We start from the raw sequence: 25,491 nt of genomic DNA on the forward strand, positions 1-25,491 counted from the left end.
TTTCCATTTTCCATTCTACACTTTTCACTTTTTGATTTTCGTTTTTGAATACTGCTTGAAACTTTGAAGGTTTCGTATTTCCTAAGACATCTACCAGCTATTGCTTCACTCGTCCTCGTACATAGCTTCATCTCCATTCCCCTTAGGTACACACATGCAATCAAAATGTGCAACGCTGAGCGAGTACAATAGGATTGAAGTCCAAACTTCGCCCAGAAGATTGAGATGAATTGAGATATCGAAGCAAATCAGCAATATGGCAAAGAACAATAGGAAACAGAAAAGCCAACATGAAAACACTAACATCAAATTAATACGGCGAAAATAACAAATTTATTATTCATTTCACAATGCACAGATCAACCCATGTAATCTTACAATCATAAATCTCAATTTACACGGGAGATCTTGTGCGCTGGAGTGTCGAGCTTCTTCATGACAGGTCTTTTGAATGAGTTTGAGGTCGATATAAATCAGTCGAATCATGGCGAAAATACATAAATACAACACATGGACGTGTGCGGGTTGATCAAGTTATCTTAATTGGCGCAATGTTCAGGAACGAGCTTCATACCTTCATATGGATCACTGTGCGAAATGCTTGACGATGATTGTGGTTCCCACTGCTTCTCCTGGCCATTCCGTGAAGTGGTCCTTTCAACTTTGGCAATGCGAATCGCTTCGTTGATTGACAATCGAAGATGCTGGAGACGAAACATGATCTGTTCTGAATCACCAATGAGCTCTAATATCTGCTCTACATCGAACACCAGCTTCAAGAGAACAGTATCTGCATTACAGAAGATGCGAATAGACATGAGAGATGCCACTTGTTTCCAATTGTAAAGCATGGATGAGATACGAACATCATCACCTAGTCGGTTGCCATGAAATCGAAAGTTATACTGATTGGCAGTGACGAGATCCCGCTGAGTGCCTTGATCATACATGAATTCGACTACAGCAGGACGTCCTTTGTTCTTCCATGTGTCCACAGTCTTCTTGATGCTGTCGATAGACATGCGGCCTTGGCTGAATTGTATCATGAGAAAGGTATTTGCAGTATGAACTATCATGAGTTCAAGTTCAACCAAATATCTTGCCTGCTCATACGGATTGATGGAGATAGACAAAACGGATATTCTATTCTTGTCGAGTTTCATGTCGGCCCTTTCAGCCTACTTCAAGTCAGTGATGGGGATGGCACATAGGATGGATGGTATGCACTTACAAAGCCCTCAATTTTATTTTTGATCTTTTCCATCATTCCAGGCTTCTTGGGTCTATCCACCTTCTGAGTTGATTTTGAACACATGACACCAGGCCGGACCTCATCTGGAGATGAGCCAAGCCAGCCATGCTCCCCGAACATTTTCTTCATTGGCGAACGCGATCTTTTCTTTGGGGAAAATTGAAGCAGATCCGGGCCGTGAAAATCGATCTCATCCTTTTCAGCTACGTCGACTAGATTCTTTGTGGGGGATCGAGTCATCTGACGGTTGATTGTAGTTGAAGCGGTACTCGAATAAGACTCATTGCTTTTATTTGATTTAACCTCCTTTCGGATTGACGAATATGTTGCAGAGCGACCTCTTCCATCCGGTACGTCTTCATCAAATGGGCGTGAAGACTGCTTGCGATGCTCGGCAGTTGGCATACGAACTGGGGATCGCGATGGTCGTTGATAGCTTCGCCCAGCTTGATGAACCGGTGAGCTGGATGGCTGCGGAAATTGGTGTCTCGCACCTTTGTCAACAGGAAGGCGAGACAATTCAAGAGTAGCAGCTCGGCCGCGGTCAGGCAGACTTCGAGACTGAAAAGCGTTTTGAAGGATTGGCGAGATAGAATCGACACCGGCTTGATAGGCTCGATGATTAGGAGCAAGAGAGTCTTCGCGTGCTGCAAATCGCAACGGTGTAATGCTTGGGGATGTGTCGCTACGTTGGAGACCATGGCCATGGCCATGATTTGAGTGTTGGGGCGCCATCAAAAGATCCTTGCTATTTGCGGCATGGCCAACTGACCGTGAGTTTTTAACATGACCAAGACTTGGTGACGAAGCAGGCCTAGCATTGTCATCAACATGCATGAAGTCGGTCATTCTGGTCTGGAGCGATTCATTCATAACCAGCGGGGTCTCTGGCTCAAATGTGTATGGATTTCTAAAATTCTCAGCCTTGCAACCGTGCAAAAAACTAATCAATGTTAGAAAAGCCTTAATATTGATTGACTATTTTGCTTACCTATCAACAGGCACCGTGCGCAATGGCTGTTGTGGTTGAGGAGAATAAACAGATCCGGGAGTTCCGATTGGAATAAAATCACCAAATAAACCACCAGAGTTGCCAGCGGTGTCAGAGAAGTAGTATTGTTTTATTTCAGAGACGGTTGAGCGCGCAGTAGTCTCAGGCGTGCTTGGCTGATCACCTAACATGTGCGAGTCCTTTGTGCTGCGACTGTTTGGCTTACGGGTTGCAATGTCTTCGTCAACTAGAAAAGGCGTAGCCTGCTCAATTGATCCCAAACACTCGCGTTTTGGAATCGAAGATGACCGAGGCGGATAGCGGGTTTGCTCGTGGTTGTAGTTATTATGTTGATGTTCTGCTGCTTGCTTAAGTTGAACTTGACTCGGTTGTTTGCAGATATACAGAGGTTGCGGAGGGCAAATTGTTGGGGATTGTAATGTAGGGAGACGTCCTTGATTAAGTTCCATCAAGAATCTTTTCGCCGTGTCGCTTATATTATTCTCGTTGTAAAGTGAATCTCCATCGTTGTTCTTGGATCTATTATCGCGAGTCTCTTCTTTGGATCTGTTGTTTTGTTTTGGTAAACAAACATCGGCTGCACCGTCGAAATTCATGACCTGCTTTCGAACTGATTCAAACACAACTACAGATGAGGTTGACTCGTTCAAAGATTCCAAGGAATATGAGTTATTCAAGCGTTTTTTGGCAAAATTTATTTGAGTTGCTGTCGTTTGTGTCTGTGAAGTCAGTGGAAACTCGGTTGTCACGGGAATTGAACTTGTTGAACTGCCCGCTTGTTGTGTACCAAAAGCGGCAGAAGATTTACTTATCGGAACCTGAATTTTTGAAAGGAATGAGCGCTCAGATAATCGACCTGGTGGTGTAATATCTACTTTTCCTAGTGAGTTAGATAGTTGCGACTTCGATAATTCAGGCACAGTTGCTTCAAAGTTCTCCACTTTGGGGAATGCCATGTTCTGGGGCGTCGCAGCTTCAGCGTTGTAACTTTCAAAATAATCGACCTCGGAGTTGGACGAAATGTTACTTGCTTTTCGTGAAAGTTGTTTTGTACTGCGTGGAAAGCCCTTGTACTTGTTAAGGGGATCAAGGGACGATGGCGGACTGTAGATATCAGGCGATAGCCGAGAGTCTTCGGACTCTTCAGATTCTTCATCATACTCCGAAGATGGCTCCTTCCACTTCACAAGATTTCCAGAAGATTTTCGGTACTCTTGTTTGTATCGACATTCCCAGGACTGACATGTACCATCATAGCTATTGCGATTTTCATGTTCATGCTCTTCTTCGAAAGGCTCAGAGCGTGGTGCTGAGCTTTCCTTAGAAACCGCATCCTTGGAGTTTACTGCCGTATTTCTCATCTTCAGGATGTCGCTCTTTGGAGGAGGGACATAGACCGTAGGATATAGCAGTTCTTGCTCTTTAGTTCCAAACAGTTTCGTGTCATAGCTGGCCAAGATCGAGAATTTGCTTGCCTTGATGCGTTCTACACAGTCAGTCGTATGCGCATGATATGCATTCTCAATCTGAAAATCGTCTGTGATGCTGTAGCTATCTCCATATGTAGAGTGAGTCGACTGTAGCGCTTCATCAGCTCCTGAAACGGAATACATATTGGACACTTCGTTTTCCGCCATCTCGATAGGGTCTGGAGTGTCCCACTTATAGTCAAGCCCGCCATCGAAGAAATCGCTGGGACTGGCTGGAAGGCTATAGTAGGTACTCAAGTAAGAACGGAGTGGATTGACGTCTGCACTGGACAAAGGACCATCAATATCGATGTTTGAGGTCGCTTTATCAGGACAACTTGTCTTCGAATCCAACACTTTATTAACAACCTCATCAAGAGTGGGCTGACGAGAAGTGAGAAGATAATCTAGACTTGATGGTCCGCTCAAAATCAACTCGTTCTTTCTCGCGAAATTTGCATTCGGGATTTCACGGCCTGGTGGTAGGTTGACGTTCATTATCTTAGAGACTTTGCGAACTTCACTCTGTCCACTAATCTTTCTGCAAGCTTCAGAGCTGGTAGACACCCTATCTCGGGGCAAGTTTTCGCACCTTTCGATATCTAACAACTCTGCTCGATCAGAAGGCACGTTGCTTAGACTTTCTCTAGTCTCTGAGAGAGCACTCATCACCCTGTTCCCCAGCTCTCTCTTCGCAATGTTCATGAAAGATCGAGTAGGAGTGGAATATTTCGATGATGTTGCATTTGGTCCGATGGGTTCCATTGCTGAGCCAGGTGGACTTGTTTGAGCAGTATTCGGCCGCGCACAAACACCTGCACGGCCATATTCAGGATCCCACATTCCCTTGTGAAGCTCTTGGGGAGTTGGACAATATGCCAGAGTTGCCGGCTTTCCTCCTACTGAAACAAATACGCTATGGTCAATCTTCCAGCTTGGTTGGTGAGCAATATTCGAGTTGCACGATTCGCAGTACGGGTAAGCGCTAGGACTTATTTGTGGCTGAGCGAATTGTCTCCGTGCCTGCTCCTCTCTGTACGCAACGAGTGCCTGGGTAGGCACGACTGGCGCTTGTATTGTTGCAGTGTGCGGAGCATGTGGATTGGTAAAGTCCTCCTACAGCGCTGTTAGAAAGCTGAGGAGCGCGCGAGGGCTTGTTGAGCACTTGCCTTTCTACGAAGATGTTCGTGCTTCCATCTCTGAAAAACAGAAGCTGGAAATGGTGGTGGCTCTTCAACTTCGATCAGTTCCTCCAAGACTCCCAGGGCCAAGTCAACATTCTCATCGCCAAATCTCTCTTGAAGTCGAGGATGCAATATGCGCAATCCATCCTTATATGGAAAATTTCGGGGCACTAAATGGTTTCAAAGTTAGTATAGATTGTATGAAAGGAAATCAGATGACCAAAATCAAGTATTTTGTTTGTCAACCCGGGAAGTCTGTTCTGATTTCCCTGGAGACTGAAATCAAGCCTCTAGGAAAGGGTGGGTACAAAGATGTAAGATCTCGGGATTGCATTGCTTACCATCTGAACAAAGTCGGATTAAATAATTACGACATTCTATAGATTGTCAATTAGGATTTATAAATTATTAGGTCGAAGACACTTCACTCACTCTCTTCACCCCAACCTTCTCGAGAGAGGTTATGCATTCCTGATTGCTTCCGTGAATTTTCTATCTCCACAGGGAGATGATAATTGCCCAGGATTGGGTGTATCATGTCACCATTGTCATGTCCTGATGGACTATCGCCTTCGATGGAATTAGTCTTCATCATTGCATTTCCATGGACATCAGATAGAGTTTTAGGGAATTGTTTATGACAATGTCAAAACAGCAATTGTGATAATTGAACAGTGTGAATATAGTGACAATTGCTGCCAAAACAAATTTTCAAAAGAGCAATGATTTCTTGTGAACAAGACCAGTGAATTATACTGGCTAAGAAAAGTAATCGAGCAATCGTAGAGTCCCGTTGCTTTTGCTGCTTGGAAGGAGAAAACAAATTTCAACACAAATGAGGAAGAGTATATTGAAGAAACTGATGAAAGGACGTAAGAGAGCCTCCTCCCAGATATGGGGGAATCGTATCTGTCGATCTATGATACTATATTTCAAGAAACAAGAAAGAACTTTGTAGAAGAAGTGAAGGTAGTGGGTAAAAAGTCGGCTGGTTGTTTTGTTGTTTTGTTATTTTATTGGTGTCCGACAGAGTCGAAAGCGAATCTCTTTGGTTAAGGTTATTGGAATGATTTATATTTTCTTGAACAACTCCTAATGATTCCACTGTAAAGTGAGGAACTTGAAGAAAAATAACGGTGCATATTGCACAATATCTCATCTAAAGGCCTTTGTTTAAGGACATTCATCTGTTCATCATCTGTCGACAGAGATGATACTTGAAAACTCTTCCATCGTACGATGTTCTCTTCCAAGTGAAGGATTGACAACAATTGAGGAAGGCGCGATTATCGATTATCCTTCAATTGAACACGCTACCACCAACATCAAGATTGTAGAACATGTATCCTACTTGAGGGATGTTCATGAAGTGAAGTCTGAAGATAAAGATAAATCCCCACCATAACATAAGTGCTGGTGGTGATAAGAGACCACCATGGCCAGCCAATTCTCTTAAGTATTGATAGTGGTATGAGATCTTTTGATTGAGGGGTGTGAGATATTTCCAACAGATTTCAATTTGGCACAAGCTACTGCAGATACCCTTCTTGAAATCATCTTCCTCTAATCGCCACAGTTGGTGTGAGTACTTTACTTTATCTTGTGTGTCTCCCAAGAAAAGAATATCTCATCAATATCAAAATTCAATCCGGAGAAATTAGATAATACGGCATTGATGCAGCTCCTAATTGTATGTTTGAGATGATATCAGAAGCATGAAACTATACTTCTACATTGCGATTTCGGTTCCATAATACCCTACAAAGAAGTTTTGCCTAGTAGGTACGGAGTATCATCCATTGAATGATTTGCTTGGATTCCTTCGGAGCCTTACCTTCCCTTCATAAGAGGTAATGAGCACACTTTATATTCTAAGCTTCGCCAATAAAACATGAGAGTTGTATCACTTATCGCGAGTGCGTCCGATGTCCGTGATTCTTAGGAGTTAGTCGAGTTGAGAGCTGGCCCCCAGCTAGGAACTCTACTATCACCCGCGAGACAGAGTATAAGTCGTCTATATTAAGTTCATTTTCCACGGTGCCCAATAATTTGTTGCAGTGAAGATCATTTGTCACTTGCGCCCTCAAGCTGAGGAACCATTCTCTCAACGCACATCTCGAGCCTGTTGAGTCTCTTCTGCGTTGTAAGGTTCAGGTACAGAACTATCATTGAAGTGTCGATGAACCACTTCAAGTGATTCATGAAACGTGTAGCAGCAAACAGCATCCGTCATGGATTTTGCACCTTGCTTTACCAATGATCATGATTCCACTTCCATGATGTACTGAACACGTTGGGTATCTTCACCCCGAAATGTGGGATATCACCCGAGTTTCATACATTCTCATGATATCCGAAATGTCGGTTTCAACGGCTCTTCTTTGACAGTTCTCTTACAGATAGGAATTGTCATGACTAAAGAACCAAAGGTTAGTCGATTCTTGTGGTTGATGGTCGTTCTACAGTTCGTCACATGATACACCGAAAGTTCACCGAGCTTACTTAATGCTGCGAGCAGCCGTTTTCTGGCAAACACCTTATTAGCCCGTAAGCATGACCCCAGTCGTCCACTTCTTCAAGCCAAGCTGAGAACCAACCTAGCAGCTACCGAATTTCGAAGCCGATACGAGTTGCAATTCATGACGATCAATACAAGCGATATGATTGGTTCACTCCCCGCCTTCAACTACTCTTCCCCGCAATATTTGCAAGTAGAACTTGCCGTGGGCTTTCCCGTTACCATTTCATACCTTTCGGACACTCCTTTCTAGCCTTCAATGCTCTTCGGGATTAGGTCAAGGTAGTCAATCGAGCTCTAGAATGGATCAATGGCGGGCCCGAATGAAATGCCGTTAGAGGTTTCCGACCTCCACATGTAGTTCACAGCAATTTAATATTTTATATTAAAGTCTCACGATTTCCATTCTCTTTCCTGTTGCATTTTCATAACCATTCTACTTTCCTTGTCATCTTGCTTTCGTCAAGTCCCTTCTATTTTCGTCAAATCTTTCGAATTTCTCGGTCTTAGCCATACAGTCACAACGATGGAGAAAAGTATGGCACCCCAGGAAAACATTGGAAACACTGGAAGTGTAGTGAAGAAGTATGATATTGTAGTCATCGGTGCTGGGCCGGTAGGGTTACTGCTCTCAACCTGTCTGGCACGTTGGGGTTACAAGATCAAGCACATCGATAACAGACCAGAGCCAACCAAAACTGGAAGAGCAGATGGTATTCAGCCTCGGTCCTTGGATCTCTTACGGAACATGGGTTTGAAGCCTGCTATCATGGCATATGAACCTGCGAAGGTCTACGAGGTCGCATTCTGGGATCCAACGTCGGGCGGAAAGGGCATACACAGAACCGCGACATGGGCGAGTTGTCCTAGCTTTATCGACGCCAGATACCCTTTCACAACCTTGCTACATCAAGGAATGATTGAAAGGGTTTTCATTGCAGATCTGGAGAAGCACAATGTTCATATCGAGAGACCCTGGACGATAACAGGGTTCAAGACAGATGAGAAGGAAGATCCCGATCATCCAGTAGAGGTCAATTTAGCTCAAGTTGAAGGTAGTGTGAAAGAGACAGTTAGAGCTAAATATCTATTTGGTGGCGAAGGAGCTAGATCATTTGTGCGACAGCAATTGAATATTGGCATCAAATACAAGGATCCAATCGCACATGTATGGGGTGTTATGGATGGGGTTGTTCAAACCGACTTTCCTGATATCAAGGTAAGCAATTCTTTCCTATGCACATCATCTTAAGCTACCAATCACTGATAATTGATAGATGAAATGTAACATTCACTCGGATTTTGGATCTATCATGGTCATTCCTCGAGAGGATAACCTGGTTCGTCTTTACATACAGATTGCATCTTCGACCGATAAGGACTGGAATCCTAAAAAAACGGCGACGGAAGAAGAAGTGCAGGCATCTGCAAAGAAAATACTACACCCGTACAACATTGAATGGGAACGCGTGGAATGGTACTCTGTGTACCCAATTGGTCAAGGAATTGCGGAAAAGTATACTCTTGATCATAGAGTATTCATGGGCGGTGATGCCTGCCATACACACAGTGTAAGTCATATCTAGTACTCCCATCTCAACATCCGCTAACAAGAAGCAGCCAAAAGCTGGACAGGGAATGAATACAGCCTTCTTGGATGCCCAAAACCTTGCGTGGAAAATTCACCATGTCGAATCAGGATTCGCCGATCGATCTATTCTGCATTCATACGAGGCCGAGAGAAAGAAGGTTGCTGAAAGTCTACTGGACTTCGATGCAAAATATGCGGCTCTATTCTCACAAAAGGCGCCAGCTGCTGAGCATGTAGAGGCAGCTACACAACGGGGAGCAGAGCACGCAAACGTCGAGGGAGAGGAAAACGAATTCATCAAAACATTCAAAGAGTCCTGTGAATTTACCAGTGGCTATGGAGTGGCATATAACCCAAATTCCCTGAACTGGTCGTCATCTCATCCAGCACAATCTAGCGCCATAAATCCAAAGGGTAATAAGCTCCGAACCGGCCGCATCCTCACCAATTCCAATGTCACACGAGTCACGGATGCCAATGTTGTTCATCTCGAGCAAGAGATTCCTGTCAATGGTTCATTCCGAGTCTACGTTTTTGCCGGAAAGCCTGCAACTACCAAGCAAGCACTGGATGATTTTGCACAAAACATTACCAAGAAGGGTTCGTTCCTCTCCACATATTTACGATCAGATGTCGATAAGGTATCCTATCACGAACGTCACAACCCTCACAGTCATTTCTTCACCTTCTGCACAATTTTCGCGGAGAAGAGGCAGAATATTGAGATTGCACGAGACGTTCCAAAGATCCTGGCTAGGTATAGCGATCACGTCTATGCAGATGACATCTGGGATCGTGTAGTGCCTGATGCGAAGGCTTCGAGTCATAGCAAGATGGGATTGGATGAAGAAAGAGGAGGTGTGGTTGTTGTTAGACCGGATGGATATGTAGGAATTGTCGTGGCTTTGGAAGCAGGAAGCGTCACAGTGGACGCGCTGAATGAATATTTTGGAGTCTTCTGTTCGAAGAAGCTTGGGGAATCGAAGCCGTCACTGTAAGATTGATGGGGTCAAGACCTAGTATGCATTGTATGATTTGATGGCAATGATGTATGGAATTGCATTAGATTGGAGTTTGGCAAGAGCGCGAATTGTTATTGTACTTGGCATTTAGGTATTTAATGAATATCCCTACAGTTAAATAATGATGTTTAAACTGCCTACACATGTCATGATTTTATATTAAACATTCTGGTGATTGGTATATATCTATATCTACGTGCATTGATCAAATGTACCTATACTTTGTTGTTGTCTTCAATCAACACTTGGCGATCGTCTAGGCCTGAAACCCAGCTACACTACAACCAGCCCCTGCTTTTAATTCCGGCACCAACAACTCTCATCCAATCAAAGAGCTTTGTCCTCCTCAAAACCTTAAATTATCTTTCACCTCAAGCAGTTCCATATCCCGTACATTTACTAGGTAGGGCAAAGGTAAAGGTACCCATTACTTATTTCTCCATTTCTTCTTTCATCATTGATTTGCCGCAACTCTCACAACAATCACTCTTCCAAAAACCCACAACTACATGCATGCAATTTTCTCCAAATTTCAGCCCACTTGAAGGAACAGCACATCAACTATCCGCAATCAACATCAATCAGGGATACTCCAAAATCAGTTGAGATATCAGTTTTACGTACTTCTCAATGTTGGGCTATCCCAGCAATAAAGGAATTTCGCCTGTTCGTCATGACCAGTCTTAAGCGCAAAGCTAGTCAAGAGTTAACTCACAACTCGATAGAAGTTATTGAGGTATGTCCAGACTCTCAAGGCCTCATTAGATTAGGGCTTTCAAAGGGACAGGAGCTGACATTTTGGTAAGCCGATTCACGGAGACGAAATGTTCGAGACTATATTGGGTTGGTTTTGGGGCGCCTTGGAATGGTTTCGTAGAAGGGTCGATCCATTATATACAGACATGAGCTACAACAACATTGATGGTGGGTGGTACCGATGTATTCATACTGTATACTGAATTCACTAAGACCTTTTATATAGTAGTCGCAGACGAACATATTCAGAGGGCAGAAGCGAGAGAAGATGGGTCAACTGCGGTCAAGCGGCAGAGAAACAAATCAAGACGCGACAAGCACCGAAGTACCTCATCACATCAACCAAGGAAAGCATCAATAAATATGGACCCAACAAAGAGCTTGTCGGAAGAAGAGCTGAGGGCAGAGGCCGATGCGCAATGGATCCCACCAGCCTTCGGTGCTCCTACGAAACCCATAGAACAAGAGGTTATAGTGATACCGGATGATGACGATGAGGGGGAAAACGAAGAGGAAAGACCAAAGTCGATAGCAGACACGCTGCGACCACCACGATCACCCAAGGCTCCCACCACACGCCTCCAGTCGATGAGAGACCTGAGGCGCACATCTAAGGTCACTGTTGAGACTTCTTTACACGACCACCTAGCCGAATTATTAACTTTGAATGATGAACAAGACGATAAATCCGGACCTTCGCCATTTGCCATCTCGACACGAGCTCAAGAAAAGCATAAGAGGGATCGTGAAGCGCAGGAGCTCAAGGAAAAGCAAGAAAAGATTCGGATCGCAAAAGAACGCAGACTGGTACGACGAGATCCATCGAATCGGTTAGTACATGCATTGGACGACAAATGGGAGGACATTGTTTGTGAAGCTCTGGACCGTGCTCGGAAGAATGGGAATTTGCCAATTACCCAATCGCAGGGTGGCACTCCATTACATTACAAAGACTTTGGAACTCTACTGGGTAGAAACTCATGGCTCAACGATGAGATTATCAACACTTATATTGAATGGGTGGTGGAAGCTGCAAACGAATTCGCAAGAGAAGAGGCAAAGGCTACCGGAGAACCTGTAGGGAAAGTCCCAAAATTCATAGCACATAACAGCTTCTTTTACGAGAACTTGGATAAGAAAGGCCCAAGCAGTACACAACGTCTGATGGGTAGGAAGAAAGCTCCCGGAGTCTCGTTGCTTCAGGTTGACACGGTGTTTGTTCCTATCTGCAGAGGTAGTCATTGGACTGTAGGAGTCGTACGACCCATAGCTAGAACTATTGAGTATTTCGATAGTTTGCAAGGGTCTCCAAAGACATTCATCAAACTGACGCGGGGGTGGTTGAAATTTCAACTCGGTGCGGATTACAAAGAAGATGAATGGAAGACCCCAAACACTGGATGTACCAGACAAATGAATGGTTATGATTGTGGAGTATTCGTCTGTACAAATGCTCTTTGCGTTGCTCTGGGCGTCAATACTGACTGTTATAATGGGACGGATATGACGACCATGAGAAGGAACATCGCTGCGCTCTTAATTAATAAAGGCTTTCAAGGTGATTTCGCTTGGGGCCAGGGAGTTTTTTAAATTTGTTTTGTGTTTTTGGGACAGGCGTTTTTAAGCAAGGACAAAGGAACGATACCCATTACGTGTTGTATAAAAATGGCAGGTTGCCGGAAGGGTTTTAAAGATGCATTTCGAAAGATGGAGTCTTGGTCAAAAAGAGGAAAGGGAAGGGGAAGGGGAAAGAAGAGCCGGGGCAATGACCCTCATTGGATGGATGATATGAGCTCGGGGTGATTGCTCCGTATGATTGACACGAACACATGCGGAAGATGGCATGGTCTATTCCATCTGGTAGAGTCTTGTACCTGCTTATTAATTATTATACTAGTAGGTTGAATCACACATACCTAGTGATACTGGGTGGGAAATCCAAAATTATATCATAATTCGAAACTTGAACAATCACAAAGCACACTCGTAATATCTACCCAACAATGTGAATCCCGTATATCAATATAACCCATGGCTCGTGGCTCATGGCTCATGGCTCATGGTTTTTATCATAATTATACCACAAACCAACATATACCTACCCTACGTATAGCTAGCAGCTACCCCGGTTAAAATGCTAACTCCCCCACAAACTGCAGTCCATCCTTCTAGAATCCCCACTAATCTCTTAATAAACCAAAACCCGCTGCTAACCTCGATCCTACAATGTGCAAGTCGTCACTTACTACTCACCTTGTTTGCGACATAAACCAATCTCTACCTTTGTGACTATCAATTGAATCTACATAGAAGAAAGTTTCAAATCTTGTACATAGAGACGCGAAACAAGTATAAAACTGTTTTCATGCGAATGATAGAGGGCAAGCCTCTAAGATAAGATGGCGATGGCCAAGAAGGCACGGCAGAGAATAAGTTACGGTATGTCAACAGCCCCTGATTTCGTTGTGTGTGATGGCGTCGCATCGAGTCTCCGTATTCGAAATAGGAAAGAACGAAAGATTGTTCAGAAGCTGATTAATTGTTCTGCGCGATTGTAGTCTTACCACTTGCGAATTCTCCGGGCGGACATAGGTTGGGTGTGAATGGTTTGGCCGTGGATAGTGAGCAGTCAATTTTGTGAGTCCTGTGGCTTTTGTGTTGCGGTTTGGCTTCTTTGGTCATATGTTAGTGGAGTTCTTTAAGAAGAACTTCGGTTGAAATTGGGCGCATGGGTTAACAAGACAAAGATACTCAGGAGGCCGAGATGGTGCTATTTGCGCCTGGGATCTAAATTTGGATCTGCGACCGAAAGAGCCCTCCACCGATAATCCATTCGACGATCCGCCTTCTTCCGAATCTAAGACGAAGTCTGCGACCACCTTCAGAGCGCAAACTCAAGCTCATACGCATTGGGTTAATGATATAGTACTTGCCAAAGATAACACGGCTCTGGTGAGCGCATCAAGCGATTTGACTGTGCGGGTTTGGAGACCTTTGGAGAAGGACAGTGAACCGGTAACAATTGGTCAGCATGCGGATTATGTTAAATGCCTCGCCAGTCCTGGCAATACCGCCAATTGGGTTGCTTCGGGTGGTCTGGATCGACGAATTTGCCTCTGGGATTTGAATGGAGGCGGGAAACAACTCGAAATTGAAGTCGGTGACGAGGACACTTCTGAAAAGGGATCGGTATATGCGTTGAGTACTGGGAGCAATATACTGGCAGCTGGAGGACCAGAATCAATTGTGCGCTTATGGGATTCGAGGACGGGGAAGAGAATTACAAAGTTTGTGGGCCATACGGATAATGTTAGGGATATATTGATTAATGAAGCGGGCGATATGATTATGACAGCGAGTTCGGATCAGACAGTTAAAGTGTGGAGTATGACGGCTGGAAGATGTATGCATACACTCACAATGCACAATGATAGTGTTTGGTCACTGTTTTCTGAGGATCCATCGCTTGGCGTTTTTTACAGTAGCGATCGCTCTGGATTGGTAGCCAAAACAGACATCAGAGGTACACTAGGAGAACTAGATGATGGAGTTTCGCTGGCGCTGGCACAAGAAAATGATGGTGTTACTAGAGTTATTGCCTCCGGGGAGCATATCTGGACTGCAACGTCAAGTTCCTCCATTAATCGCTGGGCAGATGTCGATACTGGATCAGATATTCAGTTACCAGAAGCCTTTCAGCGTCATCGCGCTACTAGCTCTGCGTCAAAACCTAGGGCTGCTTCACCTCCTGTCACCCGTGGGCAACCTAAGAAAGAGATTCCTCTAAAATCCATTTTGAGGATTTCAAATACGGCAAGCTTTCCGGCGCCAGCCGTAAGAGATTCGGATTCTGTCAACAATTTCTCGGTAGTGAATGGTGGAGGGAAAACATCCGAGCCAATTGTGGATCAGGATTTGGGAGTGATTGTTCCAATTCATACATTACCCGAGGAAACTATCGAGGGGCAACATGGTCTAGTGAAGCACAAACTTTTGAATGATCGTAGGAGGGTTTTGACTTTAGATACTGCTGGAGATGTGCTATTATGGGATCTTCTCAAAGTAGGCGAATTTTGCAGAAGTAGTTTTAGACCTAAGACTAATTATAAAATAGTGCATGCCTATCAAATCTTTCGGAAAATGTCATCTCGAGGATGTAGAGCCGGAAGTGAATACAATGGAAGCCGTGGCGCCTTGGTGTTCACTGGACACTAGAACTGGTCGATTGGCTGTTGTTTTAGAGGAGTATAACTGTTTCGATGCGGAGATGTATGCGGATGAACTAGAACTGAAAGATGATGTTGAGTTCAGAGAAGATCAAAGAAGTAAGTCTATTCTTCGGGACGGTGGAGGTATCAAGCTAACAACTCATAGTAAACCTCGGGAAGTGGATATTACGATATATTTTCTCTAGACTGGTTGATGAGCAGATTAAGAAGGATGAAGCCTTCCGCGCTGAGCTTAACGAAAGCGTCAAGGCAAGGCGAGAAGCCAGCCCTCCAATCTCAATCATTATACCCAGTGCTTCTGTAACCGCTTGGGATCAGCAAGGTACCTTGACTCCGCGAGCAACTGGCGCATCTTATCCTGCCATGACCCCTGGAATGGGTATTGGTGTTGCCACTCCTGGGCTTGGGAGTCATCTACCTTCTGTGTCCGAAGATGGCGGGCCATTGGATAAAAGAGGATCACAAGCAAGCCGGAGCTCAGCGGACAAGCCAGACTATTTCGGAAGCTCGGCAATCACAAATGATCCTCCTAAACAACCAGTTGTGACGACGAGCGACAGTCAAGAGGCTAAATCTCCAGCGGTAGATGCAGAAAAGGAGAGCAATGGTAAAGATAGCAGTAAATCATTCGGCATGAAGTTCCGTAAAGGAATGTCATTCGGGACGAAGAAACTTGGCCGTTCATCTTCCACTACCATGGATAAACCGGTCGTACTAGACGACAACAAAGATAAAGCCACAGACGAAGGGTCAGAGTCTTCGGAAGCGGGTGATAAACCTCCTGCCGAGAAAGAAGTCGAAGATAATTTCAATGGTACGATACAGAAGATTCGAAACGAATACGATAGATTACTCGTGGAGAATCCGGCTCAAGAAGTTGAAACTGGTATTACGCCTAGTTTGCCACCTGAGACGCCAGTGCTAAAGATTCCTGGTGGCACAACAGTTATCATCCAAGAAGAAACAAGTGGTGGTGTTAAGGATCTGTATAGAGGCAGTGTAGAGACGGTGGGCGAAGATGCTGATCTTATTGCCGAAAAGGCTCCAATGTGGTTGGGCGAACTACTCCTAAAGGTAATTATCTCCCCATACCTCTTCAAGCTTACCTTTTATATTCCAAATCTTCAGAACCAAAATCTAACAACCAACAGAACAAAATCCCACTCAAAGATCCTGTCAAAGTCTCATTCATTCTTCAACCCTACCAAGATCTTCTCCCCTCTATCGCAGGCCCTGATGGTAATGCGAGACTCAATGCAAATCGCATGTTGAGAGTTAAAAAAATTCTGGCTTATGTGGCGGAGAGAATCGAGCCGGCAAGTGAGCAGCCGAAACCTGAGGTCATGAGGCCGGAGGATTATTTGGATCTATATTGTTCTGAGCAGGTTTGTCCCTCGTCTCTTTCCCCTATATCTTCTCTTATCTTTCAGAAATCACTTCTCTAGATGCTCTCAGTGAGATGAGGCTTCCGGTAATCAGTTATCAAAGTATACGACAGTGAGATAGGAAAATATAGCTAACCCACGCCTCAAACAGAAACTCCCCATAACAATGTCCCTCGCTACCCTCCGTGCACACGTCTGGAAGGGTGGCGCGGATGTCTTGTTGTATTACAAGAGTAATGGAAAGAGGACTATCAGATCCGAAAAGCTTATTCAGGAAAACGGGGACGGTGAGCAGAATTCTGGGGATGCCGGTAATGTCAATAGAATCACTAGTGCTGGAAATGGTGCTGCGACGCCGGTGACTGGAGGTGGAACTACAAGTTATGTTGGGCCGTAGATGCGAGTTGAAGTTGGAAAGGACAAGACAGAAGCCGTGAAAATAGGAAATGGAGAGGAAAGAAGAATCTTGGTTATGCACGAATGGCTCGCATGCTAAGTCGTGTGTTCATTTGGTATAACGAAAGTTTAATAGGAATAGTGTATGGATTGGTGAACGAGAGGTTTGAAACCTGCTTTGGATGGATGGAATATAGTAGGCTATGTTATACTTGATAGTTGGAAGCTGGATGCTCGAATTTAGGAGTAAGATTTAGGGGTGAATAACGTTCTTATACTTCTTATCTATTTGGAATTGGGAAGACTGAAGGTGCTGCAGTGTGGGATGTGCGATTTTGTAGGATGGGTGTGGTGATGCTTTTTGTGGGATTAAGATATTTGAAAGTTGAGTTTGCATGCTTGAGTATGTGTGGTGAAAGGGGATCGATGATTGGCGAGATATTTCTATATCCTTTGGTAATCTGCAAATAGTGAGAATCAATCGCGTGTGACGTAAACACTTTTGGGGTGAGACAAAAGAATTGCTATTAATTTTCCACTAAATATCAAGATGACCAGTTCACTTCTATGGCGATTCATCCAAGTAGGATCGACAAATGCTTGATTGTTGCTTTGAATTTATATGTAGCATTCAAAGTTATAGGTGGTGGGAGGGAGATAAAGATGAAAGAAGTTGGCATGCTGATCATGCCCGCAGTTTAGCTAGTACGGTCTGAGTTTTCCTTCTGGTATTTAATCAAGCTGGGTATTGATAACATGTTTAATACTACGAGGGACGGGTATTGGGAATGTATGAAGTGGAAGCTTCGAGGACGGGGAAGGTGCATCTCTATTCGTGAATCGGGTTGGTTTTGAGAAAGAAGTCCATTGATGGGTTTTGATAGAGGGATGATTATGGGGAGGGTCATTCATGTCACTTGTTTACGTTGGCATTTAAAGTGATGGCTAGTCTCTGTTACAGAATGATGTTCTCGAGTATGGGTATTCACAGAGACTCCAATCGCTCACGATGAATTTGAGAAGCCATCATATCGTGTCAACAAGTGCACTCTCCATATTTTGCTTAGAACATTAAACCTCTTGATTCCCTATCTCTGACCTCGTATCCGCACTGTCTCTCCATCAGACATGCAACAAGAGTTCATAGTGACCCCAGTACCTACGTAGCCTTTTGCACAAACTCATCTGCCAATCTCTGTAAATAGAATCCTCGAACATCCGCAGGCAGACTTTCAAAAGACTTCACAATCTTTGCAATATCTTGTCTTCCTTTCTCATAAGCTTGGAGATCGCGATTACCGTATACGTCTTTGCCTGCCGCATATCCATTTCGGAGATTGCGGAAGAAGACGTTGACAGCGACGCTTATGCCAGAGGTGGGTGAGGCGGTATGTAACCAGAGCGAAGGGAGGAATAGTACGTCGCCCGGTTGAAGTAAGACTTCGTGTGGGTGCGTATGTGAGAGGATAGGATCGCTGAGGTTTTCAAAAACATTGATACCTGAGCTTGAAGCACCAGGGGCGAAGTCGAAATATTTGACATCGGAGGGTGGAAAGAGTAAAAGGCGTTTAGAGCCCCTGACTTGGCAGAGAACGTTGGCCATGACCTATAGACATTAAGACTTGAGGTCCATCTTGTAAGCTCGTTGGGAGAAACTTACATCATAATGTAACCACATATTCACGGGTCCGGAGATACGTAGAGGAGAGCTATGTGCGTTATCCGTAACAGACGCCAATTCTGAAGGCAACTTAAAATCCGCCGCAATCGCAGGATAATCTTTCACAATATCGGCAGGGAGTTCCGATGCCTTTTCTGCAGATAGTGAACGTAGATAGAGCTTACTTCCCTTTTCTACCTCGTCTAAGAAGTCGCCAAACTTCTTTGTTACATACGCGAAGTTCTTCGAGCTAAAGTTCATATTTTCTGATGATGCTTCGTGCACAATGACCTATAAGAATTAAAGACGGATTATAAGGTGGACGGGTGCATATTTACCTCTCTATCCGTACCAACTTTGTCCTTCAGATACTCCGAGGTCCATTCTTTAGTGCAAACACCGATATCGAGTCCTTCAAAGATGACGGGTTTGCTGGCGTCAAGAATTTTGTCAAACTCTACAGATGAATTTATCTTGACCCGTGATACTTTGATCAGAGTTTGGGTTCCTGGAGCCGAGCTTGAGAGGTTGGTAGGAGTGGATTTAGGAGCAGCGGCACCATCAAAGTCATGCACAAATCTCCATGGCGCACACAAAACATCGTTCGTTGCATTTTCACCGGATGTGGGATCGCCAGAATACTTTGTGGTCAACGTATAGCAGCCCTTGTTCCAGAATGTTCCAAATGAAAAGCATACTGCTGAACCGGCCATAATTATGATGTTATCACCATTGGAGATTGCAGAAGTTCCAACGAGAAGCGGTCGTGGTTCAAAATTCGTCGATAGGCTTGAGCAAGAGAGTCCGGCTCTCTTCATACCTTCAATACTACTGCCACATATCTCATGTGAAAGGGGCAATAGAATATCTCTTACAATACCGCCTACAACGATGATATTGCCTTGGTGGATCAGTGCTTGTGCCCCAAAACGGGCAATAGTTGCCCCGTTTTCGGCCTTTGTCTTGGGACTTCCAAGAAGTGCGAAAAGGATGGAAGGTTGCTGTCTATGTCAGCTTAAAGATCGAATGTAGCTAATTGTGAGACTTACCTCCCCTATATGTTGCGGTATACTCCATTCCCAAACCTCCTCTTGGACTAGTCCATCTTCAGCTATGCCACCAGCAATAACTCCAACGCTTGACCCTGGAGGATTAGATGGCAATGCTTTAGGATAGATAACAAGAGCAGAACCAATAGTAGATGATGGCCGCTTGTTTGAATCTATGCTGCATTTCACCCATCCACCCTGTCGGCTCCATATCATGATATCATCGACAAGAGTTCTTGAAGTGCTTTTGCCTCCAATCACCATCACATAACCATTGCCAAGATGAACAGCCGAATGGCGGTATCTTGGCTGAGGGAGATCTTCAACTCTCTCCCAAGTGTTCAACCATTTATGGTACACCCAACAGTCCGCAATCGAATTATCTGGCGACGTTCTACCACCAACTAATAGAGATCCACCATCGCCAATTTCGGTGATAGTGTGGCACATGCGACTTGATGGCCATGAATGAGAACCTTGATAATCGAATGAACTGAAACCATGTACATCTGTAGAATACAAGTCGCAACTACTGACTCGAGTATTGAGACCCATGCCTGAAAAGTTACCAATGAGATCTTGGCCCTTTCTGTCACTTTTTAGGGAGAGTGGAGCTGCAAATCTTCGTTGGCCTTGAGATTTTGGATATTCAGAATATGTGCTTTCAGTGCAGCTAGTCTTAAAGTCATCTAATTTTTGCTTAGAGCTCTCTTGAATCGCTTCACGATTCGCTTCACTCACATTGTCTGCGACGAGCAATAGATAATGACAGCCAAATAAAGCAAACTCTTCCCACTCGTCGAAAGGTTCAACGCTGTCCAAAGCAATTCTTTCACTAGAATCTAGAAAATCTTCGGCTCCCCAAAGCTCCCATAGATTGCGAACTAATACTGATGGCCACCCCAAAGAGCGGAAACGTCTGTCTTGCGCCGCCACAGTTGGGTATTTCTTGCAGGCGCCTAAAGGCGTACCGAGCTTGTCAAAGTGTGCCATCATTGTTTTGGCAAAGGGATGACTTATTTCTTCTGGAAGTAATTGCTCTAGAAGACAGAAACGAGCTGAAAGAAGTTAACTTTGCATCCCTAGAGAAGATAGGAAATAATTTTACCATCGGGTAGTTTATTTGCCCATTGTATCAATGCATCTGCTGCCTCTGTAGGCATATATGTGATTGAGACCTCTGCCGTGAACAAGAATGAACATTTCTCTATATCCACAACTTTTGATATAGTTTCTTCAAGCCGCTTAAGATCTCGTAAGTCACATCCCAGTTGCAAGTACTGATCACTACTGAGCAACATGTCACCATTTTGAACAATATCCAGATTAGTGACCATAGAATTGAGCTCTGGTGCATTTTGTACCACCGTTCGCTTCTTGATCATTAAATCTCTGTAATCGATATCGATGAACTTCACACCTTGAGAAGCAGCAGGATATCTACTCATACATTGCCATGGAAGAGGATCACTTTGGAACATCAGCGAAAAGTTTGTAAACTCGAGGTTTTACGACCTACTATCCGCATCCCAGATTGATAACAACCTTTTGTTTTTCAGACTTCTGCTCCAGGAACTGTTTCACTACATGGTCAATGGCCTTCATACGTAGCCAATATCCACGATTTATGAGAGGGGATCGCCTAAGGGGTTTTTTGACGAAATAACGAAAGAAATGTGGCTCATTTGGAAAGTAGAGACGTTCAACACTGCGTTTGGAAACAATACTGCTGTTATTGGTCTATTTTTCATTAACATACACAGACGATAGGGGTTTTCCAGTTGTAAAAACTTACACCCATAATCGAATCATCCGTTTTCTGGGCTTTGGTCTGCCCAGACGATTTTGAGACTTTCGCTGGGCGACGCCCGTTTTGTACTTGACCTTCCATAGTTTTAAAAGATTTATCCCTTACCTATAATAAATCGAAAGGTCTCACAATATGCTCAAGAGTCCTCTGGCAAAATTTTGATACTGGATCTTCAATAACTTTGATATTTTAGTCTAGCGGCCGAATTACCGAGATTTAGGCGGCGAACCAGCTCCCATTCCTGAAGCTCTTTGGAGAGAATGGGAAACAACCCCGCGTCCTTCAATAACTTCCTTGAAGTCGTTTATCGAGGTATCAATCTGAAATTCGAAATCAAATGTGCAGCTCATACAAAAGAACATCAATTGCTACAGCTGCGCTGTCTAGTTGATCTTGAGTAACATCCGCAAAAGAGCCATTCCTCATCTCCAACCAGCGCCATTGTGACTACCAATCAACCCTGAAGCTTGCAGCGCACAGTTCTTGCATTATCCTGGAGAAACATCGTCGCGCATATAATCGCCTTGGGGCTTCCTGATTCGCAGCCATGAATTATGTTACGTTCAACCAGGACTACAGCTGCCTGGCAGTTGGTTGGTGTCCTTTGTGATTCAATACCGATAATTACTAATGCCTCTCACCAGGAACTGCCAAAGGGTTTCGAATATACCACACCGAGCCATTCTCGAAGATATTCACGGGGGACAATGAGAATGTAACTATAATTGAGATGCTATTCTCAACGTCTTTGGTGGCCATCAAGCAGTCACCCAGACATATTGTGATTCAGAATACCAAGGTACGGCTTGAGATCAAGGCCATCATATGTCCTAGAAGCTCCGAGTATCACATATGCTGACTATTCTTTTCACTACAGAGAGGCACGGTGATATGCGAACTTACATTCCCATCCGCGGTCTTGGCGGTGCGGTTGAACCGAAAACGATTTGCCGTGTTGTTGGAGGAGGAAATATACTTGTACGATATACAGAACATGGGTCTACTATACACCATTTCTACGTCAGCAAATCCCAACGCTATATGCTCCCTATCCGCTTCGTCTGAAAACTGCTATTTGGCATATCCACTACCAAAGCCCAGGGAGGAGACTGGAGATAAGAGACCAGCCCATGCACCACCGCTCTCTCCATACGTTGCGCCGACATCCGGAGAGGTTCTCATATTTGACGCGAAATCATTAAAGGCTGTAAATGTTATTGAGGCACATCGGGCACCACTGTCTTGTATTGCATTGAACAATGATGGAACATTGCTGGCAACCGCGTCAGAAACAGGAACCATTATTAGGGTATTTTCGGTACCAGATGGACAGAAACTCTACCAATTTCGAAGAGGCACTTATCCATCATCAATTTTTAGTCTATCGTTTAATATGAGCTCTACGCTGCTCTGCGTATCTTCAAATTCGGATACAATCCATATATTCCGTTTGGGCGGACCGGTTACTGGTTTGCCGGAGTCCCCACGATCTCCCGGCGATAAGGATAAATGGAGACGATCCCGGAGTTTCGATAGTGAAAATGGTTCTCCTCCAGTTGGGATATCACCTGGAAGTGAAATGGCAGATGTTCCTGCAGAAAAAAGCAAGTCTAGCGGCACTTTTGGAAGCATGATCAGGAGATCGTCGCAAATGGTGGGCAAAGGTGTTGCTGGAGTTGTTGGAGGATACCTACCCCAGGCTGTCACTGAGATGTGGGAGCCAGCGCGAGATTTCGCTTTCATCAAACTTCCGAAAGGAGGAATGGGAGTTACTCCCCGCAGTGGTCCTGTCAAAAGCGTTGTGGCAATGAGTAGCAGTAGTCCCCAAGTAATGGTAGTGACAAGCGATGGGGGCTTCTACATTTACAGCATAGACATGGAGACGGGAGGAGAGGGGATCTTGGTTAAACAGTATTCGTGAGTAAAAATCCTGTGATTCATTTATATGTTTCTAATTGTTTCGGCAGTGTCCTTGAGAGCGACGACAGTCTGGAGCCACCGCCCATTAATTATGTGAGCTACCGTACTTAGAGGGTGTATGATTAATGGCGTTCTTTTTTATCAAGCTTTAGCGTGCTTTTTCTGATTTCAGTCTTTAAAACTCTCAGCATTATGTTAGGTGTTTCTGGTCGGTCGTTTTCGGTACTAGGAGGGAAATTATTGACCAAGCTTACGAGCCGTCTCTCATCTCATTGACTGTAAAAATTAATAACAAATATCACTAAAATTTCATCCCGTTCTCATAACATGCTACCTTCTCCACATACCTAGTAACTCTGATCGTTTTTCAGCCAAATACAGTAGGTTGACAAGTCTCACTTACAAAAGCGAATTTGACACGGAGGATGGTTCAACCACCTTTACCTAGGCTGGAATGGAGTGGAGCGGTAGAATAGGGCTTGCTTGAGTATTTCGCGCGAGAAGGATTCAGTAATAGGCACGGGTTTTGCTGCATGAAATTTGAATCGTCGACGGATAGGACAGGAGTGCAATCCCTCCGTACCTGTCTGTGCCAATGCAGTCCTGGTTAGATGTGTGGATTTTAGAGTGGATCGTATATGGTCAAAATCCAGCGTCCCCAGATTATTCATTGTCTAGGCCTTTTGTGGCAAGTGAATGAGGTAAGATGAGATGAGATGAAATGGGATGAATTAGGATGAAGCGCCGCGTAGATAATACTATACATTGGATCACGTTTCAGGGCACGATATACGAATACACGATGTAGGCACCGTACCTTGCAGAAAGACCCTGACAGATTGTACATCGCCTGCTTTTGTGGTAGATAGGATTATTCGGTGGTGGCGATGGGCCTTGAGGCTATTGGCGTGGTTGCGCAAGAATGTGAATCCTTTCGTTTAAGTTTAGATGATCATTTGGCGTAAGAAGAACGTTTCCGGAAGGAGTTTCACCGCAGAGAACTACCTACTGCATAGAGATGGATTGAACTGATGGGTGCTAGGCTGAGTTGCGTTCAGATATGTTACCCAGGGGGATTTTCGTTGACAGATAGAGCATATTTGGCATTCTTATGAATTTCTGTACGAATTCGCAGCAGTATGTAGGTACAGTGTTGTTTCGAATCCTTTGATGTGGGTGATTTGATAGGGAAAATTCTGGATTGGATTAAATTTGATTGGATGGTGGATTTAGAATCCTGATAGCCCCAAGGAGAACTTTGTATTTTAGATTTTTTCTTAGAAATTGAGGTTGCTGTTGTTATGATGATGATGATGTTACTGTTCATGTGATTTATTCTGTCTATGTAGATGATGTTGCATTCAGGGGAGGATTTTCGGAACTGAGAGAATGAGATGGAAGCACCACCACAGCCTCGGCGGAATGCAGATAGAATTCTGAAATTGCGTGTAGAAAATTACTTATGGGGGTTTTGGGATTAATATGATTGGATGATTCTCTCTCGTGGTTCCTACGCAGTTTACCTGCACGTCCAGGGTATCGAACCCCGTTTACATGATTCCTGAGTAGAGGCTGATCATTAACCGCGAAGTCTGCCTCCTCAAGGCAGAATTGCGGTATCAAAGTATTGAATTCCAGTATCAAGGCCAGCCAAAACAACAAAAAAAGAAAAGAGTCATCAAACAAGCAGGGAATGTGTGATGCATCGTTAGCATATGATCATCTCAAGTCTATTCTCGACCTCACGAAGAAGGTGCCGGTCATGGGGCCGTTATCACTTCGAATAGGCTGGGGCGAATGCCAGATCCATCATTGATAAATATAGATGTTATTCATTATTCCCAAACAAACAAATATGCATGACAAGGAGGGATTTTCACGTATGTATGGTCACTTTGTACAGAATAATCTACCCAAGGGAGAGTGTAGCATTGCATTGCATCGCGTGTAAATGTGCATCTGCATCTCTCCCACAATCACACAACATCGGACGGCCCCAAAACTTGGTTTTGCTCCCCCTCGTCTCCCTCCATCTACTCTCCTGCTTGTACTGGCCAGTCGGGTTTGAAAACTTCAGGGATCTAAGCGCTGTCGCAGGAAAAACACATCCGGCTATCAGCCAATCTCAACCTATGGGATTTATTTGGGACGAACTTACAAGGGTCGAAATTTCAGTTACAAGTTACAACAGCTAGGGTCTGCAGCTAGATCAGTATGGGTGTGTGGACATTTTCTCGT

At 44.3% G+C, this 25,491-nt stretch overlaps 6 protein-coding genes across 6 annotated transcripts; 4 read left to right on the forward strand and 2 right to left on the reverse strand.

Moving 5' to 3' along the window:
• Positions 1-539: 539 nt before the first annotated feature.
• Positions 540-5,509, reverse strand: EAF01_010704 (uncharacterized protein; the record flags this gene model as incomplete). Its single annotated transcript, XM_038918961.1, has 6 exons — positions 540-1,178; positions 1,232-2,195; positions 2,244-4,849; positions 4,903-5,087; positions 5,259-5,294; positions 5,350-5,509. 6 exons carry the CDS (start codon positions 5,507-5,509, stop codon positions 540-542), a joined length of 4,590 nt encoding a protein of 1,529 aa, XP_038765664.1.
• Positions 5,510-7,961: 2,452 nt separating this feature from the next.
• Positions 7,962-10,024, forward strand: EAF01_010705 (uncharacterized protein; the record flags this gene model as incomplete). The annotated part of the gene is made up of 3 exons (XM_038918962.1): positions 7,962-8,654; positions 8,713-9,006; positions 9,056-10,024. The coding sequence occupies 3 exons, from the start codon at positions 7,962-7,964 to the stop codon at positions 10,022-10,024; spliced, it is 1,956 nt and encodes a 651-aa protein (XP_038765665.1).
• Positions 10,025-10,721: 697 nt separating this feature from the next.
• EAF01_010706 (uncharacterized protein) lies at positions 10,722-12,394 on the forward strand (the record flags this gene model as incomplete). Its single annotated transcript, XM_038918963.1, has 3 exons — positions 10,722-10,784; positions 10,855-10,972; positions 11,031-12,394. The coding sequence occupies 3 exons, from the start codon at positions 10,722-10,724 to the stop codon at positions 12,392-12,394; spliced, it is 1,545 nt and encodes a 514-aa protein (XP_038765666.1).
• Positions 12,395-13,203: 809 nt separating this feature from the next.
• EAF01_010707 (uncharacterized protein) lies at positions 13,204-16,815 on the forward strand (the record flags this gene model as incomplete). The annotated part of the gene is made up of 7 exons (XM_038918964.1): positions 13,204-13,243; positions 13,363-13,441; positions 13,552-14,866; positions 14,919-15,129; positions 15,179-16,107; positions 16,185-16,418; positions 16,570-16,815. 7 exons carry the CDS (start codon positions 13,204-13,206, stop codon positions 16,813-16,815), a joined length of 3,054 nt encoding a protein of 1,017 aa, XP_038765667.1.
• Positions 16,816-17,973: 1,158 nt separating this feature from the next.
• Positions 17,974-21,414, reverse strand: EAF01_010708 (uncharacterized protein; the record flags this gene model as incomplete). Its single annotated transcript, XM_038918965.1, has 7 exons — positions 17,974-18,420; positions 18,475-18,765; positions 18,813-19,475; positions 19,524-20,581; positions 20,632-20,993; positions 21,043-21,263; positions 21,319-21,414. 7 exons carry the CDS (start codon positions 21,412-21,414, stop codon positions 17,974-17,976), a joined length of 3,138 nt encoding a protein of 1,045 aa, XP_038765668.1.
• A 466-nt stretch (positions 21,415-21,880) lies between these two features.
• Positions 21,881-23,364, forward strand: EAF01_010709 (uncharacterized protein; the record flags this gene model as incomplete). The annotated part of the gene is made up of 4 exons (XM_038918966.1): positions 21,881-21,926; positions 21,978-22,132; positions 22,211-23,250; positions 23,301-23,364. 4 exons carry the CDS (start codon positions 21,881-21,883, stop codon positions 23,362-23,364), a joined length of 1,305 nt encoding a protein of 434 aa, XP_038765669.1.
• Between the last annotated feature and the right edge of the window lie 2,127 nt (positions 23,365-25,491).

This window comes from Botrytis porri (assembly GCF_014898465.1).
Source record: "Botrytis porri strain MUCL 3234 chromosome Unknown BPOR_017, whole genome shotgun sequence".
Taxonomy (NCBI): domain Eukaryota; kingdom Fungi; phylum Ascomycota; class Leotiomycetes; order Helotiales; family Sclerotiniaceae; genus Botrytis; species Botrytis porri.